Genomic DNA, 18,842 nt, shown 5'->3' on the forward strand with positions numbered 1-18,842 from the left:
GCATTGATATTAATGACAGTTCAACTCTGAATATCATTACTTTGACAGGGAAAATACAGGGTGCGGCAGAAATATCTGACAAATTTCAGACATAAATAACTCAGCAACGCAACAGGCCATTCACAATTTTGTTGCGCAGTTTAAAAGAGCACAGGGTTTGCCATTTGTGTCACATACAGTAGATGGAGCGAACTAAAGATCAGATTGGCCACAGCTTTCAAACAGGTGTTATTGTCGTGGTGCGCACGGTCTTGGCCTTGGAGAACATGTGCATCGTCTCGCCCGGGCTATTCAGTCAGCCAGCCAGCCAGCCAGTTGCTAGCATGGCGTGGAGTGGTGAACACCAAGGTTTCGTGATTGAGACTTATTTTAAAAATGCCGACTCTTTTACCACAACACAGCGTTTGTTCTGCAGACACTTTGGCTTAGGTCGACATGAGAAAGTTTCGAGCAATGGTAGGCCTTGTAGTGTCCAAGCACCCGAGACCGTCCGTGCAGTGAGACACGCCGTTACGCAATCTCCTCAATGCTTGGTGCGAAGGCACTCACGCACTCTGGGACTCTCGGATTGCACTATAAGGAGGATTTTACATGCAAACATGAAGTTCCATCCCTACAAAATGGTGGGTGTTCAGAAACTCAGTGAACAGGATTGGACCAACTGCAGAGCATGTTGTGAGACTATCCTGGAAGCTGTAGCAGCTGACACCAGTGTCCTGGCAAGTGATGAAGCACACTTTCATTCGTCAGGCTACGTTGATTAACAAAATTTTCGGTACTGGTCCGCAACCAATCCTCAACAGATCCATGAGTGACCTCTCCACAGCGAGCGTGTTACTGTTTGGTGCTGTCGCTGATTTTGGAATTGTAGGCCCTTACTTTTTTGAAGAGCAGGACAGAACTGTAACAGTAACATCGGATCATTACGTACAGCTGTTACGCAACTTCCTGCAGCCGACACTAACCGACTTAGGGAATCCTGCTGTGCAGTTCCATGAAGATGGTGCCACTGCACACAGAGCCAGGGCGTCGATGGGTCTCCTCAGAGAAATGTTTCCAGGTCGTCTCATCTCATAACGGGGTGACGTTCCATGGCCAGCCCGATTCCCTTACCTTGCCCCATGCAATTTCTTTCTCTGGGGATATTTGAAGGATTGTGTCCTCCAACGTAAGCTGCGAAATCTAGATGACCAGAAACCTGCCAACCGTGAAGAAATAGAGGCAATACTACAAGACATGCCCAAGCGAGTCATGCAGAATTTCAGGGAGAGGCGCAAACAGAACGGTCGGCATTTGGATGACATTATTTTCAAAACCTAGTGTGTATGTGTATGTGATGCAAATGGCAAACACTACTCTTTCCAACTGTGCAATAAATCTTTAAATGGGTTGTTGCATTGCCGAGTTATTTGCATTTGAAAATCGCCACATATTTCTGCCGCACCCTGCAGAAGACTGTGTTGATTTGATGAAAATGAGGAATATTAATATACTACGATTGAGTGAAACCAAGTGGAAGGGACAAGAGTCAAAAGAACTCAGAGAAGGTTACCATCTGTATTGGTCGGGAGGAAGTTCAGCAAAGAATGGAGTGAGTGTTATAATGGACCATTAAATGAAACTGCATGAACTTCAAATCTGACAGGATTATCCAAGTTAATCTAAAATTAAAACCTACCCTGAATATTAGTATCATTCAGTGCTATGCCCCGCAAGTAGGTTGTGATAGTTCAGAGACCTATTTGAAGAATCCTTGAAAGAGCAAGTTAGAGGTGAAGGAACCATTGTTATTGGTGATATGAATGCCCAAGTAGGGTCTGATAGGCAAGGTTATGAAAGCATCATGGGCACACACGGATGGGGACCAAGGAACACTGAAGGAAGCAGACTCCTTGATTTATCTCTGAGAAATAACATAGTTATTGGTAATACCTTGTATCACAAACAGAAAAATCACAAAATCACCAGATATGGATGGAATGGGCAACAGGAGTCCATCATTGATTACATTATGGTAGATAAACATATACAAGAAATGTTGCTGGATGTGAAAGTGATCCCAAGTGTGTCTCTTGACAGTGATCATAGGCTCCCTGTTAACTGTTTCAGGTTTTAAAAGTCTAAGGAAATAAGAACCATCCAGGACAAGAAATTAAAGGTATGGAAATTGAAGGATAAAGAGAAGGCCACAGAATATCAAGAAAAAATCCAGCAGTGAATACCAAAAACAGACACTGGAACAGTTGAAGAACAATGGAAAAATTTCAAGGAATGCTTGGTCAAGACAACAGAGGAGACGTGTGGAAGAACAAATGGCAAAAGGAAATGGAAAGTGACACCATGGTGGAATGATAAAACAAGAACAATGCCTACAGACAATATTTCAAAAGTTGAACAGATAAGAACAAAGAACTCTATAAGTTGGCAAAAAAAGAATCTAAGCAGGTTGTCACAGCAGAAAGAGAAAAATGGTTGAATGAATGGAGTGATAAACTAAATGAAGATGTAGATGGCAACAGAGAAATGTTGTATGAAATGATCAAGAATAGGAGTGGGGACAAAGAACAGACTAATTAACCGACTAGTGATAGTGGGTATGTCATTACAGATGACAGAGAGATCAAAGAATGGAAGAATTATTTTGATAAGCTGTTAAATGTGAATATCACAAACATTCCATTAAATATATTAGTTAATAATGGAAGGATGAAAGACATTATAACAGATCTGACATGGAATAATACAGAATATGCATGGAAATACATCAAAACAGGAAAATCTCCAGGCATTGATGAAGTGTGCAGTGAAATGATCAGGTCTATGGGTGATGCAGGAAAGCAGTGAATGTATAGACTTTTTCACAAGATATGGAAGGATGGACAGATACCAGCAGATTGAAAAAAAGTATCATAATTCCACTCTTTAAGAAAGGTGACAGGAAGAAATGTTCCAATTACAGAGGGAATTACATCAACTTCCCAAGTGAGAAAGCCGTATGAAAGGATTTTAGAAAGGAAAATAAGACCATTGATAGAATTAAAGTTATCAGAGGGACAATACGGATTCCGGAAAGGGAGATCAACTTTCGATCTACTTTGGACTGCATCAGCTAATGGAGAAGTATTATGAACATAATAAGATCTTTTGGCTGGCCTTCATGGATATCAAAATGGCCTTTGATCAGGGGTCGAAAAATACCGGGCGCCCAGTCGCCTGAAAATTTTTACCTGGCGCCTGAATTTTCAAATTTGGTTTTGAAAATTTATTTTTTGAAGTCCGGAGTTCCCTTACATGTACTTTCCCATTGCTTTACAAAGTAACAAGTTGTGCAGTGTTTCACGTTTTTTCCTGTAGCTCATATATTCTAATATGTGCAATAAACATTTTCTGTGCTTTTGGCAGAGTCTTGAATTCTATAATTGCTCTTCGTACCTTGGAACTGGATGTTTCAGTTCTGCGCAGGAGCTGCCTAGCGGTCATGGGAGATGATATTGTAACCCGTGAAACAAGTATCCTTTCATGTGGATATATCGTAACACATCGAGTACTATTACAGATGATCAGCTATCGGTAGCCGAGTACAAAGATCAGACCAGAGTTGTAGAGAAATGCAGAGAACTACTACGTTAAATAATTCCACAAACACGACATTACCCCCATCGTTCCCATGACTAGCCGTTCCTCAACTACTGCCGCCAAAGCAGTGCTGATAAATTTCCGTGGAATTCATTCTTTGGATTTAGAACATACAGAATGATGTGTTTATCAATTCTTGTATTTTCACCAAACAATATTTATACTTTTAATTTAATTACAGCATTTTGGTATTGAACAGTTTGCACTTTATAAATACGGTTGTTTTTATTCCTGTGCGTTTATGGAAAATTGGCAACGTAGCATCAGACATCGAAGACCGCGAACTCAGGAGCCATTTAACGCTGGTGTATTTTACGTTTCTGTGCTATACTTGAGAAAATCGGCAAAATGAAACGAACAAAACCACACAAATTGACTGATGCGAGTAACAAACAGTGTACTCTTTCAGATTTCTTCGTAAGTAGGGCCCGTAAATGTAACACAAAGTGATACAGAAGGGAGTGAATGTGAGAAAACACTTGATGGAAGAGCCGACGGTAGAGTTCAGGACGACAATGACCAGCATGAAATTTATGGTGTTCAAGACAATGATAGAACAAAAACATAAAAAATACGTTGAAATTTCAATTTTCAGGCAAACTGAAATTTCAGCACTTTCAGCGAAGTGCGTAAAGAAAATGAATGCTAATATGTCACAGCATATGAATGCATTGTTCATGGCTTATCACATTGCAAAAAATATGAGACCCTACACTGATTTTGAAGGTTTGGTTACATTGTTAAGCAAACTGAATGTTACTGATTCAGGGAAGTATGAGAATGACACACAATGCAGAGAATCGTAGCTTGAATGACTACCATGGCTGTGCTATGAAGAAGGAATTGCGAAGTGTAAATTATGCAGTAACTTTCGTAGTATTGCCGATAAACATTCTAAAGGTGTATCCAAATTTTCAGGACCATTTAAACTGGAAACGTTTAAAACATACGAAAAATCCAATCCTCACTCGAAGTGTCAGGAGGCTGAAAAAACAGGCATAGCAGCCCCAGAGGGCCTTGGCCTACCAAGCGACCGCTGCTCAGCCTGGAGGCCTGCAGATTATGAGGTGTCGTGCGGTCAGCACGACGAATCCTCTCGGCCGTTATCCTTGGCTTTCTTGACCGGGGCTGCCATCTCATCATCAGATAGCTCCTCAATTGTAATCATGTAGGCTGAGTGGACCTCGAACCAGCCCTCAGATCCAGGTCATAATCCGTAACCTGGCCAGGAATCGAACCCGGTGCCTCCGGATAAGAAGCAGGCACGCTACCACTACACCGCGTGGCCGGCAGGAGGCTGAAAGTTCCATGAAAAATCCTGAACGTGCACTTTAGCGAGGTGCGTCAAGAAAATGAATGCTAAAATGTTAGACCATACACTGATTTTGAAGGTTGGTTTCCATTGTTAAGCAAGTTGAATGTTACTGGTGGGATATCAAAGAGGCACATGTAGTGTAATTTTAAAAAGACGCTGACCTTGAAGGTGACTGGTGATCATTTGGGTTAGTATCTCTTAAAATATAAATTTCCATTCTTATATGAACTGAGACTATACTACTTAAGGCTACATTTCAAAAATAATACGTAGCTTGATCCTAGTCTAACCTGTGGTGTTCATAATGTATATTTGCAAAAAATGTGCTGGCTCCTGATAAAAAGGGGCTGGCTACTGAATTATTTCTATTTTCTTCTACCCCTGCCTTGGATGTTGTAAGCAGGGACAAAGTCTGGGAAGTGCTGAGAAACAGTGGAATTGAGAATTTACATGAAGACATCAGTAGTCGCGTCAAAACACCATCAGGAATGACGGAACCTTTTAGAATAACTACGGGCCTAAGACAAGGTGGAGTTCTGTCACCCCTTCTCTTCATAACTGTAATGAATGAGATTCAACAAGTATGCCAAAACGTTGGTGACAAAAAATGAAAGTCATGTTATTTGACGATGACATCTGTATATGGGGAGATTCCAAAGAGCAACTTCAGGATCAGATCAATGCATGGACAGTAACAGCTAAAGGGTACGGCCAAGATTCAGTCAGGAAAAAAGTGAAGTGTTGATTATGCAGAGAAATGGTTAACCTGAAGGTTTCATTGACCTTTTGGCCAAAATATTAAGACATACAACTTTTTTTTTTTTTCAATTGGCTTTACATTGCACCAACACAGGTTTTATGGCGACGATAGGATAGGAAAGACCTAGGAATGGGAAGGAAGCGGCCATGGCCTTAATTAAGGTACAGCCCCAGCATTTGCCTGGTGTAAAAATGGGAAACCACGAAAAACCATCTTCAGGGCTGCCGACAGTAAGGTTCGAACCCACTACCTCCCGGATGCAAACTCACAGCTGCGCGCCCCTAACAGCAAGGCCAACTCGCCCGGTAGACATACAACCAAAAAGCACTACTAAGTGACGTAACACAGAGCACTTATGCAGGTCCTGCCCGAGGTAGATGTCTATGGCATGCTACTTCTGAGGTTAGGTTACTTGCTTGCGACTTCCACTCCCTTTTAGTAAGCTATTTGAGTATCTGACTGTATTACAGACCAAAGAGGAGCACATGGCTGGCCACCGTGCCCCATACTGCCATCCAGTTGTGATTATTGGAACTAGTATCAACCAGCCATACTCAGCCATATATCGATAGAACGACGAAACGCGCAGGAGTTTAAAATAATACGAAAATTAGTGAAACTGCTCTGAAAATTGGGGGATCTGTCCTGGCGATCAGGAGATCGGGAAGAAAGCTGAAAAATCGGGAGTCTCCCGCTTAAATCGGAGCTGTCTGCACAAGACATTACCTGCATGGTTGCTATATAACAGTGCACAACACATTTTGATTGCTTATTTCAGATGACCCCCAGCATAAGAACTGACCTAGGGGACGGAAACCCCAAAATCAAATGACCTGGTCCTCCAGGTTGGGGGTTGGGTGTAGGGCTAACAACCCCACTCAATAAAAAATTTGCACAATTACTGAAACACATAATAGAGCAAACCGGACAGATACCTCGTTGACAACCTTTGGTTTGAAAACAAGGACAAGAGTGGGCTTTTGGAATGTAAGAACGGTGTTCGAGTCAGGGAAATTGGAACAAGTCTCCACAGAGATGGAACGATATAAGCTGGTGATACTTGGATTGAGTGAAACACGATGGAATGGTTTCAGAGAATACGGGTTGAGAGATGGCAAGAACTTTTGTACTCGGGGAAAGAAGAAGACGACCATGAAAATGGAGTAGGTACAAATACTGACAAGAGAAGCAAGGAGAAGCTTATTAGATTGGAAGCCGATCCCACACTGGATCATTATAGCACGATTCAAGACCCAAGTAAGAAATATACACCTTGTGCAGTGTTAAGCAGATGCCCAAGATAAGGACAACTTTTATGGACAACTGGGGGAGGTACTAGCTAGTATTAAAAAAGAAAAAGGCATAAAAATTATGATGGGAGACCTTAATGCCAAGATTGGTAGTGAAAATGAAGGGTTAGAGCAAGAAATGGGAAAACGGGGACCAAAATGACAACGGTGAGAGTTTTAATTTAATTGCTTAAATAACAGGCTGGTTATTGGAGGATCAATGTTCCCACATAAACTCTGCCATAAAATTACATGGTTCTCACGAGATGGCAAGACACAAAATCAAATCAACTATTTTGCAATTAGTCAGATGTGGAGGCGTTCCCTCTTTGATGTCCGGAACAGAAGAGATGCCAACTGTGGAAGTGATCACCACCTTGTAATAGCAGAAGTATGGGTGAAGATTGCTGCCATAAGTCATCAGGATGCAAAATGCAATCAGAGAAGATTCAATATAAGAAAATTGAAAAACAAGGGCATCTGAAAATAATTTGTGCTGGAGTTGAAGAACCAGTACAGTCGGTTGGAGATTGAAGATCAAAGAGAGGAAGATGGTAATACACACATAGAGAAAGGGTGGCAGAAAATCAAGAAAACGTTCCTAAATGCCAGTGAGAAAGTATTAGGATTTCAAGACATCAGAAGGAAGCCATGGATATCTGACCATACGTGCCATAAGACTGAAGAGAGAAGAAGGGTATAGGTCTTGATCAACCAATCCAGAGACAAAGAAAAACAACGCCTTAGGGAAAGGTGGAAAGGTATAGCGAAGTTCATCGGCAAGTGAAGAGATGATCAAGAGCTGATAGAAGAAATCATGTGGAACAGCTTGCAGAAAGGGCTCAAAAGGCAGAAGAAAGGGGTGACTCGAAAGAGCTGTCACGGAAACATTTTAATGAACATAAGCCAGTGAAGTCGAAAGAGGGTGAGCAGTTAACTAAAAGCAAGGAACATTTGAAACGATGGAGGGAATATTTCAGCGAATTATTCAACAGGACCTTAGTCCAACAACAAGAACAAAAGCAGGAGGAATTTGACCAACAGGAAATGCCTGCATTGCAAAAAGATACTCACCCTCCCAGCAAGAGTGAAATTATCAAGTCTCTTCAAATCTGAAAGACTAACAAAACACCTGGTGTGGATAATGTGGTGGCGGAAATGCTCAAGGCAGACTATGAAGTAACGGCAGATATGTTAATACCAATGTTCCAAGAAATTTGGAACACAGAAACCATCCCAGAAGATTGGAGGAAGGGAATCCTTATGAAGTTACCCAAGAAAGGAGACCTGATGAAATGCAATAACTGGTGTGACACCACACTTTTGTCAGTACCTAGTAAAGTATTTTCAAGAGTTGTTCTCAACCGCCTTAGAGTGCCAATAGATAGTAAGCTCAGGAGGAAACACGCTGGTTTCTGGGAAAGCAGATCATGCACAGATCAAATCAACACCTTGAGGATTATTACTGAGCAATCCATGGAATACTGGTCTCCATTATGTCAACTTTGTAAAAGCCCTTGACAGAGTGCAGCGAGAAGCCATCCGGAAAACAATGCAGAGTTACGGAGTACCTCCAAAGATCATCAATATTGTGAAGATGATGTACAGAGAATATATTTGCCATATGAAACATGATGACAACCTCTCAGAACCATTTAATATAGATTTTAGAGTAAGGCATTGATGTTTGCTTTCACCACTGTTGTTCTTGTTGACGTTAGATGAGGTCATGAGGAAGGTGACTCGAAATAAAAGGATAGGTATACAATGGACTCTGACAACCTGGAGGATTTGGATTTTGCGGATAACATCTGCCTTCTGATAGCAAATTCCAGGCGTCGCGTGTTTACATTTGTACATTTCTTTTTAACATATATGTGAAACCATCTAAACAAATTGAGATTTATGCATAATAATGTCTAGATGATACTTAACAATCTCCACAATATTCATTGTAGTAAACCGGATGTGGACAATTTAGCATTACTTGCAAATACAATAGAAGAGGCTAAATTTCAAATTGAACAACTAGAAATTATAGCCAAAAAAATGGGATTACAAATTTCATTTGAAAAAACAGAAATGATGCCAACTTTTAAAGTAGATTTACCAATTATTCAACTGAACAGTAATAAAGAGATTAAAACTGTTCAGAAAATCAAATATCTTGGGGAAATAATAACATGGAACACAAATGAAAAAGAAGCAATAGAACACAAAACAACTAATTAAACAAGCACAAAGACCTACCTGGCCAACCTATAAAAAAAAAAGAATCTCTTTCGATAAACACTAAGCTGAAATACTATAATTCCATAGTTAAACCAGAGGCAACGTATGCTAGTGAAACTTTATTCAAATTAAATGTAAAATCTACAACAGACAAATTACAGAAAACTGACAGAAGAATTCTTAGAACAATCATTAACAAAAAACACCAAGTTGATGGACAATGGAGATTGTTTTTTTTTTTTTTTTTTTGCTAGGGGCTTTACGTCGCACCGACACAGATAGGTCTTATGGCGACGATGGGATAGGAAAGGCCTAGGAGTTGCAAGGAAGCGGCCGTGGCCTTAATTAAGGTACAGATGATTTATATTTTGCCTGGTGTGAAAATGGGAAACCACGGAAAACCATTTTCAGGGCTGCCGATAGTGGGATTCGAACCTACTATCTCCCGGATGCAAGCTCACAGCCGCGCGCCTCTACACGCACGGCCAACTCGCCCGGTAATGGAGATTGTTGCCTAACAACATTGTCTATCATGAATGTGAATCAGTAATATCTACAAAGAAGAATTTCCTTTTTCTGTCACATATCAAGATTACCACCTTGGGAGTGGCGACCCCATTGTAATAACAGCCTATATATGTTTCATTCATTCCATACCTGACCCGGTCAATGACTGGAAAACAGGTTGTAGGTTTTCATTTTTTTTCATCAAGATTACCAGGATACTGAAACAACTATTTAATTACTTTTTGAAAAATAAAATCAATAATAATTGGTTCAAAGAAGTTCAGGAAAATTTGGAAGAATTGGGTATATCTCAGCAACAAATCAAAGACAGGAAAGAAGAGGATTTTGAAGAACAAAAGCATAAGTCTCAAACTAAAAACAGTTGAACGGAAACAATATACTATTATAATCTATTAGCTTCACGTCCGTATTGATAGATACTACAACATAAAAGTAATTGAGAAGTCTCCACCTTATCAATACATTAATTTATTTACTAAAGTAGTAAATTCTGTCAGTACCGGTTTCGATCCCTAGGGGATCATCCTCAGCTGACACACAAAAAGATTTATAGAATTACAAAAACATCACATATGGGAGATTGTACCTTCATTAATAGTCCAATTGAATCAGACATTGAAAGATTATTTGTTGATATATTAGTGGATTCATCTATTGGCTTAAAAATACCATTGTGTGAGGTATATAACTTTGTTATGTCTAGGTTATTGAACATCAAGTGGATTTTACACTTGTTCACATTAATTATGAAACTGAGATAAAGTTTATACTTATATACACTAGTGTTTGTAATTGCTGTACAGGCTTAAAAATCTACAGTATTGAGGCATATTGTTTCATTGTATCTAGTCTAGAAACACCAAGTTTTTACATTTCTTGCATTAATTCTGGGACGTTACAATATACTTCCTAATTCACCAGTGCAGTGTAGTAATGTAAACAGTGAAAATAAGAATAAGGAATTGTACCTATTCCATTTGTTACTATTTCACCTGGTTTACAAATATTTCAATCGGCTTGCTATGTCGGATCAAAACTTTTTATGTTGTACACTATAAGACTATAATGTTGATACATATTTTATAATACTAATCTAAACAAGTGTAAACCCATTTTACGTTAAAAATAGGTACACGAGGCAACATATATCATACAACAAGGAATTTTAAATTCAGAATCCTTTCTATTTTAATAAGTATTTTTAACTCCTGGTCCAATTGGACTAGTTTTACAAAAATGTAACGTCCCAGAATTAATGCAAGAAATGTAAAAACTTACTTGGTGTTTCTAGACTAGATACAATGAAACAATATGCCTCAATACTATAGATTTTTAAGCCTGTACAGCAATTACAAACACTAGTGTATATAAGTGTAAACTTTATCTCAGTTTCATAATTAATGTGAACAAGTGTAAAATCCACTTGATGTTCAATAACCTAGACATAACAAAGTTATATACCTCACACAATGGTATTTTTAAGCCAATAGATGAATCCACTAATATATCAACAAATAATCTTTCAATGTCTGATTCAATTGGACTATTAATGAATGTACAATCTCCCATATGTGATGTTTTTGTAATTATATAAATCTTTTGGTGTGTCAGCTGAGGATGATCCGCTAGGGATCGAAACCGGTACTGACAGAATTTACTACTTTAGTAAATAAATTAATGTATTGATAAGGTGGAGACTTCTCAATTACTTTTATGTTGTAACAATATACTATATCAGACACACAAAGGGCTTTCAGGTCGGAGAGGATGAGAAAGTTCTGGGAGAAGAAAAAGAAGAAATTAACTCTAATGTATTGATTTAAGTGCTCCAATCTGGGTGTAAAATATGCAAATAATAAATAAACCTGATGTATGCGATTTTACAAAATTTTAAATGTAGTGATCAGTGTTTACTGGGAACGGACTTTTAACTTTACATACCTTTATCTTTTTTCTGAATTCTGCAAATTGTGGTAACTTTTATTGGTAATGTCAAACAAGTATTGTTTACAAGAAGGACAAAGGTACATTTTGCAAAAAAAAAAAAAAAAATGAGTAAGTTGCGTAATGTCTGCATTTACTTGACAGCATCGCGGGATTACACACGTGATTCAATGCTATGGCGACATGGCATGAGGGTAGGCATAGATATCAAGGATAATTAAATAAAAAACCACCTATTCAATACTTTCCACGTTTAATGTGGTTATTATCTACATGATTTTATGTAGACTCATTTGGTCAGGTACATGTTTCACCCATTATTTTGGGCATCTTCAGCCTGTAAACAACCTTTAGGTCAAGGTTTGGGACCTTTTTAACTAATATAAACATACTAATATATACACTATATACATCATATACATTATATACAATATATACAAACATAAGTCAATACAGTAAAGTTTTTTGGTCCTAATCTATTTAATATGGAAAATGTCCAAAACTAAAATGGATCTTCTTTTCGGTGAAGAGGATTGCAAATCGGGGTTTATGTGACCCCTATATCATATTAAGTACTTGACGTATCGTGTCTGGTGACAGGATGTGTCGTCAACAATAAGTGGAGATTTGAACTGATTGTAGGTTGGTCAAGATTGAAAAATAAATTTAAATTGAATGTGTTTTAACTTGGCAGTTCTGGTTAACTTAAAATGTTCAAAACTAAAAATAAAATGAAACGGATCTTCTTTTTTCTTCTTGAGAAGGGGTGATATTAAAACTGGAGCTTGTTTGACCCACGATTTTCATTTTCATGTTCTTGACGTAACTAATATTTAAATGTGTTGTCGTGTACAGTGGAGATTCAAAAGCCGATTGTTGTAGGTAGACTGGTCAAAAACGTTGTGAATGAAACTGTTAGCGACTTGACTTTGGGTCTCATGTAACGTCAAGGAATTGACAAGAGTACAATATTTAGCTGTTTCATAGTTTTAGGCTGCTGCTTAATTGGGAAGAGACATCCTAGACAGTTGATACAGTCTTGTGTGAAAATTGTTCCCGTTGATGTGTTGCTTGGTCTGTAATGAAGTAGAAAATAATTTTGAATTAATTTTTTGAGCACGCGTTGTGATAAAATGTATTAAATTAAATTAAACCCTCTTAACTGTAAAATGACTTACTTGTTCAGTTAATACTAGATGGATCTGTCTGTTCCGGCAGCGCCTGTCTTGTCACCATTTCTACTCCTGGTGTTGTAATGGTGCGGTAATGGAGGGGCGGGGCATGGAGGGAGAGTGGGGGTAGGCTGGTCTATGGGCGTGTGTGCTGTTGCTGGAGGGGAGTTTCTAGAAGCAATATGGGCGGGTTTAACTTTTGGCATGATGGATGAAGCATTTGAGTGTGGAGATTTAAATAAATGAGGGATTTTGTTTTGATCTGAATTCACGATATTAATTAATCTAGGTGTTAATTCGTACAAAGGATTTTTAATTTCATTGACGTCGTTGAGATTTTTATTTTTATTGTAGGTTTGGTCTAAAAAGATGTGTAGGTTTTCCAGTTCATTCATTAATTTCCCTTTACCTATGCTTCTAATGATGGTAAGATCTTTCTCTATGGATGTAAAGTGATGGCCCGTTTCTCTCATATGTTGGCTCATCGCTGAGTACTTATTGTGTTTTTGAGCGTTATAATGTTCCAGATATCTCGTGTTAAAGCTGCGGCCAGTCTTTGTACGAATTAACACCTAGATTAATTAATATCGTGAATTCAGATCAAAACAAAATCCCTCATTTATTTAAATCTCCACACTCAAATGCTTCATCCATCATGCCAAAAGTTAAACCCGCCCATATTGCTTCTAGAAACTCCCCTCCAGCAACAGCACACACGCCCATAGACCAGCCTACCCCCACTCTCCCTCCATGCCCCGCCCCTCCATTACCGCACCATTACAACACCAGGAGTAGAAATGGTGACAAGACAGGCGCTGCCGGAACAGACAGATCCATCTAGTATTAACTGAACAAGTAAGTCATTTTACAGTTAAGAGGGTTTAATTTAATTTAATACATTTTATCACAACGCGTGCTCAAAAAATTAATTCAAAATTATTTTCTACTTCATTACAGACCAAGCAACACATCAACGGGAACAATTTTCACACAAGACTGTATCAACTGTCTAGGATGTCTCTTCCCAATTAAGCAGCAGCCTAAAACTATGAAACAGCTAAATATTGTACTCTTGTCAATTCCTTGACGTTACATGAGACCCAAAGTCAAGTCGCTAACAGTTTCATTCACAACGTTTTTGACCAGTCTACCTACAACAATCGGCTTTTGAATCTCCACTGTACACGACAACACATTTAAATATTAGTTACGTCAAGAACATGAAAATGAAAATCGTGGGTCAAACAAGCTCCAGTTTTAATATCACCCCTTCTCAAGAAGAAAAAAGAAGATCCGTTTCATTTTATTTTTAGTTTTGAACATTTTAAGTTAACCAGAACTGCCAAGTTAAAACACATTCAATTTAAATTTATTTTTCAATCTTGACCAACCTACAATCAGTTCAAATCTCCACTTATTGTTGACGACACATCCTGTCACCAGACACGATACGTCAAGTACTTAATATGATATAGGGGTCACATAAACCCCGATTTGCAATCCTCTTCACCGAAAAGAAGATCCATTTTAGTTTTGGACATTTTCCATATTAAATAGATTAGGACCAAAAAACTTTACTGTATTGACTTATGTTTGTATATATTGTATATAATGTATATGATGTATATAGTGTATATATTAGTATGTTTATATTAGTTAAAAAGGTCCCAAACCTTGACCTAAAGGTTGTTTACAGGCTGAAGATGCCCAAAATAATGGGTGAAACATGTACCTGACCAAATGAGTCTACATAAAATCATGTAGATAATAACCACATTAAACGTGGAAAGTATTGAATAGGTGGTTTTTTATTTAATTATCCTTGATATCTATGCCTAACGTCATCTTCAATACGGAACAATAATGAGAGTTGTTACTTGTAATTACTTGTAAAATGGCATGAGGGGCTAATAAATCTTAAACTCTGCATCAAATACGATCACTGAATGATAAAATGTATATTCAATATTGCAGTAAGTAATAATAAAGAAGGGGCGTGATGGTGCAGCGGTCAAGCTGCTTGGAACCATCAAGTCGGACTGGTTTGAGTCCCAATTAACGCATGTGTGATTTTCGAGGTTAAAGTCACGTCCGCTGGTTCGGATTTTGCGCAAAAAATGAGGTTGTATGGCTTACGATACTCAGATTATCGGTCACATAAAACTACTAGCTTCATTCCTCTGCATAATAACAATAATAATAATGTATATAACTACAGACACCGGTACTGACACGTGGCCTACTTAATAAAGTGTTTCTATGAACTGTCACACATTTATTTAACTGGCTCAGTGCCGTAGTTGCCTAACCCACATTTACTTCACTTTGAGATATTTTAGGTTAAAGTTAGACTACGATTGAAAAATGACTAGTGCATCCTAAATATTGCTTTTTATTGCATTACTTAGTACAAATAAGTTTTTTCACATACATAACAATAAAAAATTTGGCACTAATTATCCCCAACCAAATTAAACCACAAACTTATAGGCAATTTTGGCGCTGAACTAGAACACACTTCACAAACAAAATTGCTGGTTAGGCAACAATGGACTTAGATATAAGGAACTTTTAATGCTCATTTTCAGCAGGAACTATTGAGATAAGTTCAGTCTTTACCTCTAAAGGAATTTAAATGACAGAAATTAATAATATTTGAATCTGCTCTTGACAATACGTAATCTACGGTAACTCCTTATTGTTTTCAATCTTCGTCTACTTCACTTTCTTCTTGTTCCTGAAGTGATCTGTAGAAATGGTGGTGTTGTGGTGGAACATATTTCATTAGATCCAGTAAATCTTTTAATTTCTCTTTTGATATTTTCCTGCTTTTGGGGTAGAGGAGCTCCAGAGAACTTGGTAACTGGCGGATGGGTCGCCTCGAACAGATTTCTTTGAGAGATCAACTGTCTGGAATATCCCATCTTCATGGCTGTTGTAGCTATAAAACAGGGTCTTTGGGTACTCTCTCTGTATCTTAAGCCACCGTATCTTCAACCATTCCAATTTTTCCTTGTGCGTACTTACTTTCCTGTTAGTAATACTTTCTTCCATAGCCTTTGTGCTGAAGAACAGATCACTAGTCATTTTATGAACAACAAATCTTGGTCGTTTCTTCTTGGCCTTCTCTATAACATCACACCAATCTTCTGGATGAGGAAGATATTTCTTTTCCCTTTCTATAATTCCAAAGTCTTGATCACAAGTGGAAAAACTATGCCCTGGTAAAAAGTACTTCTGGTGGATCACTTCAATGTTTTCTGAAGTTTGAATGATATAATGTAGCATCAGAACCATTTTGATATTGCGGTTTTGACTACCACAACTGTCACTGTACAGTACAATCTCCCTTGTTGTTGATGGAAGACAGTTTCTGATGTGGTATAAAAGGCATGAAGCAATTTCTTGAGGACCACAAGAAGCAATATTCTCTCCCCAAACATACGTGTCCACAGTTTGTAACCTCATCATGGACTCCAAGGTTATACACCCACAGCTGCCGTTTATAGTAGGCTACTCCTGTTGTTAATAATGGAGTAGGGAGAGTTTTCTGAAGATCAAATGCAAGAACTTGTTTCCTACAGTTAGAGGCACGAGCTTCCTCAATATCGTTCATTTTAAATCCCGGATGCCATCTGCCCTCCGCAGGTGAAGTTCATGTAGCTTCTGCTTTTCAAGACCATCTGATAATCCAATCATCTTAGCTTGAAGTTCATCACATGTGTTGCAAGTGTCTTTTTTTTTGGTTGTTTAAAGTGTAAATTAAACTTTGTATTGAAAATGTGGCGAAACATGTAAAGTGACACAGCTCTGTGTCCATGATTGGAACATTCTTCTTTGTAGAGCTTAAACATGACAGCCATATTCAGATCTGGGGATAAATATTTACGAGAACTGTCTCGACAACAATAGTGACTCTCGTAAGTTGGTAATTTATTTACAAAGTCACAAACTCTCTTTTCATCACCAGGGCTGGTTTTGTTGTGTGGTACATGTTTTCCTCTTTTATCACTTTCCGGTGTACCACTGGCTTGTTTCCTTTCAAGAGCATTAGTAATTGTACCATCACAAATTGCTAATGTACCTTGAAAAAATTTCTTACATACTATCTTATCCTCACCCTTCTCATCCTGGAGTCTATACACTCTCGTTTTGCTTCTTCGAGATACCACTTTCTTAGTATATTGTCTCTTGATGTCTCTTACTTCAACTTGTCCGACTCGCTGGCTGAACGGTCAGCGTACTGGCCTTTGGTTCAGAGAGTCCCGGGTTCGATTCCCGGCCGGGTCGTGGATTTTAAACTTAATTGGTTAATTCCAATGGCACGGGGGCTGGGTGTATGTGTTGTCTTCAATAATTATTTCATCCTCATCACGACGCGCAGGTCGCCTACAGGCATCAAATAGAAAGACCTGCACCTGGCGAGCCGAACCCGTCCTGGGATATCCCGGCACTAAAAGCCATATGACATTTCATTTATTTACTTCAACTTGCCCACTGATAAATGCATTTTTTAGAGATCAATGCATTCGGTAGAAACCATCAAAAATTTTCTGTCGTCTACCTGAAGAAATAAGTTTATCACACTGTAGCTGGCAACCATATGAATCCAAGGAACACTGTTTTCTTGGTACTAACTTTCCAGTAACGGATACATATTCCTCACCATGGTTACGTTTGTACTTCCTAATATATTTCTTATGATTTTCTGGCTGCTTTGGTTTTTTGCCTTCTTCTAAGTAAGTCAACATTTTCTATTTGATCATTCCTATCTTCATTCGGTGTCATGTTTGGCATTTCAGGAATTATGTTATGAGATACTTCTGCTTCAAATGCAGCTCCTTGTGGTTCTCAGTTACATGTAACCAAGTTACATTAACTCTCAACAACAGGTCTCTAGAACACTATCTCCACTGCACTTATAGTTTCATTGTAAGGTATGATTAAAGAACTATTTCATATAAAATCTATCATGAATTTCTGAACCTAACACTTATAAAGAAATTTTACCTGAGGTTTGTGAAATAGAATCACATACAGACGTAACAGCTGCAGGCCCATCTTTTCTTCCTGCATCCGAAAATGCATTGGTAGATCAGAGCCAGACTTGCCTAACCAACATAATATTTATAATGGACTTTCTGAATTATATTAATATTATTATAGCCAGAACTTATCCTCTTCAGTTACTCATTATGTTAGAAGTAGTACCAAATTTAATACATAACATAATCACCATTAAAGTATCAATCAGTTATGCCTAAGCACAATACAATTTCATTTACTTCAGTCAGAGCTAGAAATGCCTAACCAACTACACGTTTTCCCTATTAATCACAAACCATTCAACTTATTACCTAATATTATCAATATGTGTACCTATTCTAAATTACCTGAGGATTTGAAATCAGCATAGTTATGCTCATAACCTTGGTCCTTGCCGCTGCCATCGTAATTATACTCAAGGAGCATTTCCACAATCAAGCTCTCTTCAGCCATCTTGATGTTGGATAGGCACAGCTGGCACTAAAGGAACTGAAGGTTATGGAAGTTGCCAAACATAATTGCAGGTGGCAGCACCAATCAAGCTACTGGAATGTAGTAGGCAAGTCTGGTCCTGATAGAGTCAACTATTATGAGTCTATTATAGCACATAAACGGCATTTTTTAAATTTGTGGGTTAGGCACCTATGGCACTGAGCCACTCATTTAACACTAATAACAGTGAATGTAAAATGAACTAAAATATTTAAAAATAACTGAACATTCAACGCTTAGGTAGCATACAGTTTGAATGAAAGCTTGGTCAGAAAAAAATGTAATAAAATGAATAAACAGTTTTTGTTCATTCTGCTTCTGATACAGACTCATCAAAATACCATTCCTCATGAGTAAAACGAGTCACCGGTAATTTTCTTTCGATTTCACGTACATTTAAAAAGCACTCGTCTTTAGTCAGTGGTTCA

General features: G+C 38.2%; 1 protein-coding gene across 3 annotated transcripts in view; it reads right to left on the reverse strand.

Moving 5' to 3' along the window:
- Pisd (phosphatidylserine decarboxylase) overlaps window positions 1–18,842 on the reverse strand; it is a 115,559-nt gene that overhangs the window by 79,417 nt on the left and 17,300 nt on the right. The window contains exon 1 of one of the 3 annotated variants that reach the window (XM_067134878.2): window positions 18,270–18,407. The exons of the other annotated variants lie outside the window; for them this stretch is intronic. Within the exon in view, the coding sequence (XP_066990979.1) occupies window positions 18,270–18,375 (106 nt within the window). The 5' untranslated portion in view covers window positions 18,376–18,407. Of the gene's footprint in view, window positions 1–18,269; window positions 18,408–18,842 lie in introns of those variants that run through there. 3 annotated transcript variants of the gene reach the window in all.

Source organism: Anabrus simplex, chromosome 1 (assembly GCF_040414725.1).
Source record: "Anabrus simplex isolate iqAnaSimp1 chromosome 1, ASM4041472v1, whole genome shotgun sequence".
NCBI lineage: Eukaryota > Metazoa > Arthropoda > Insecta > Orthoptera > Tettigoniidae > Anabrus > Anabrus simplex.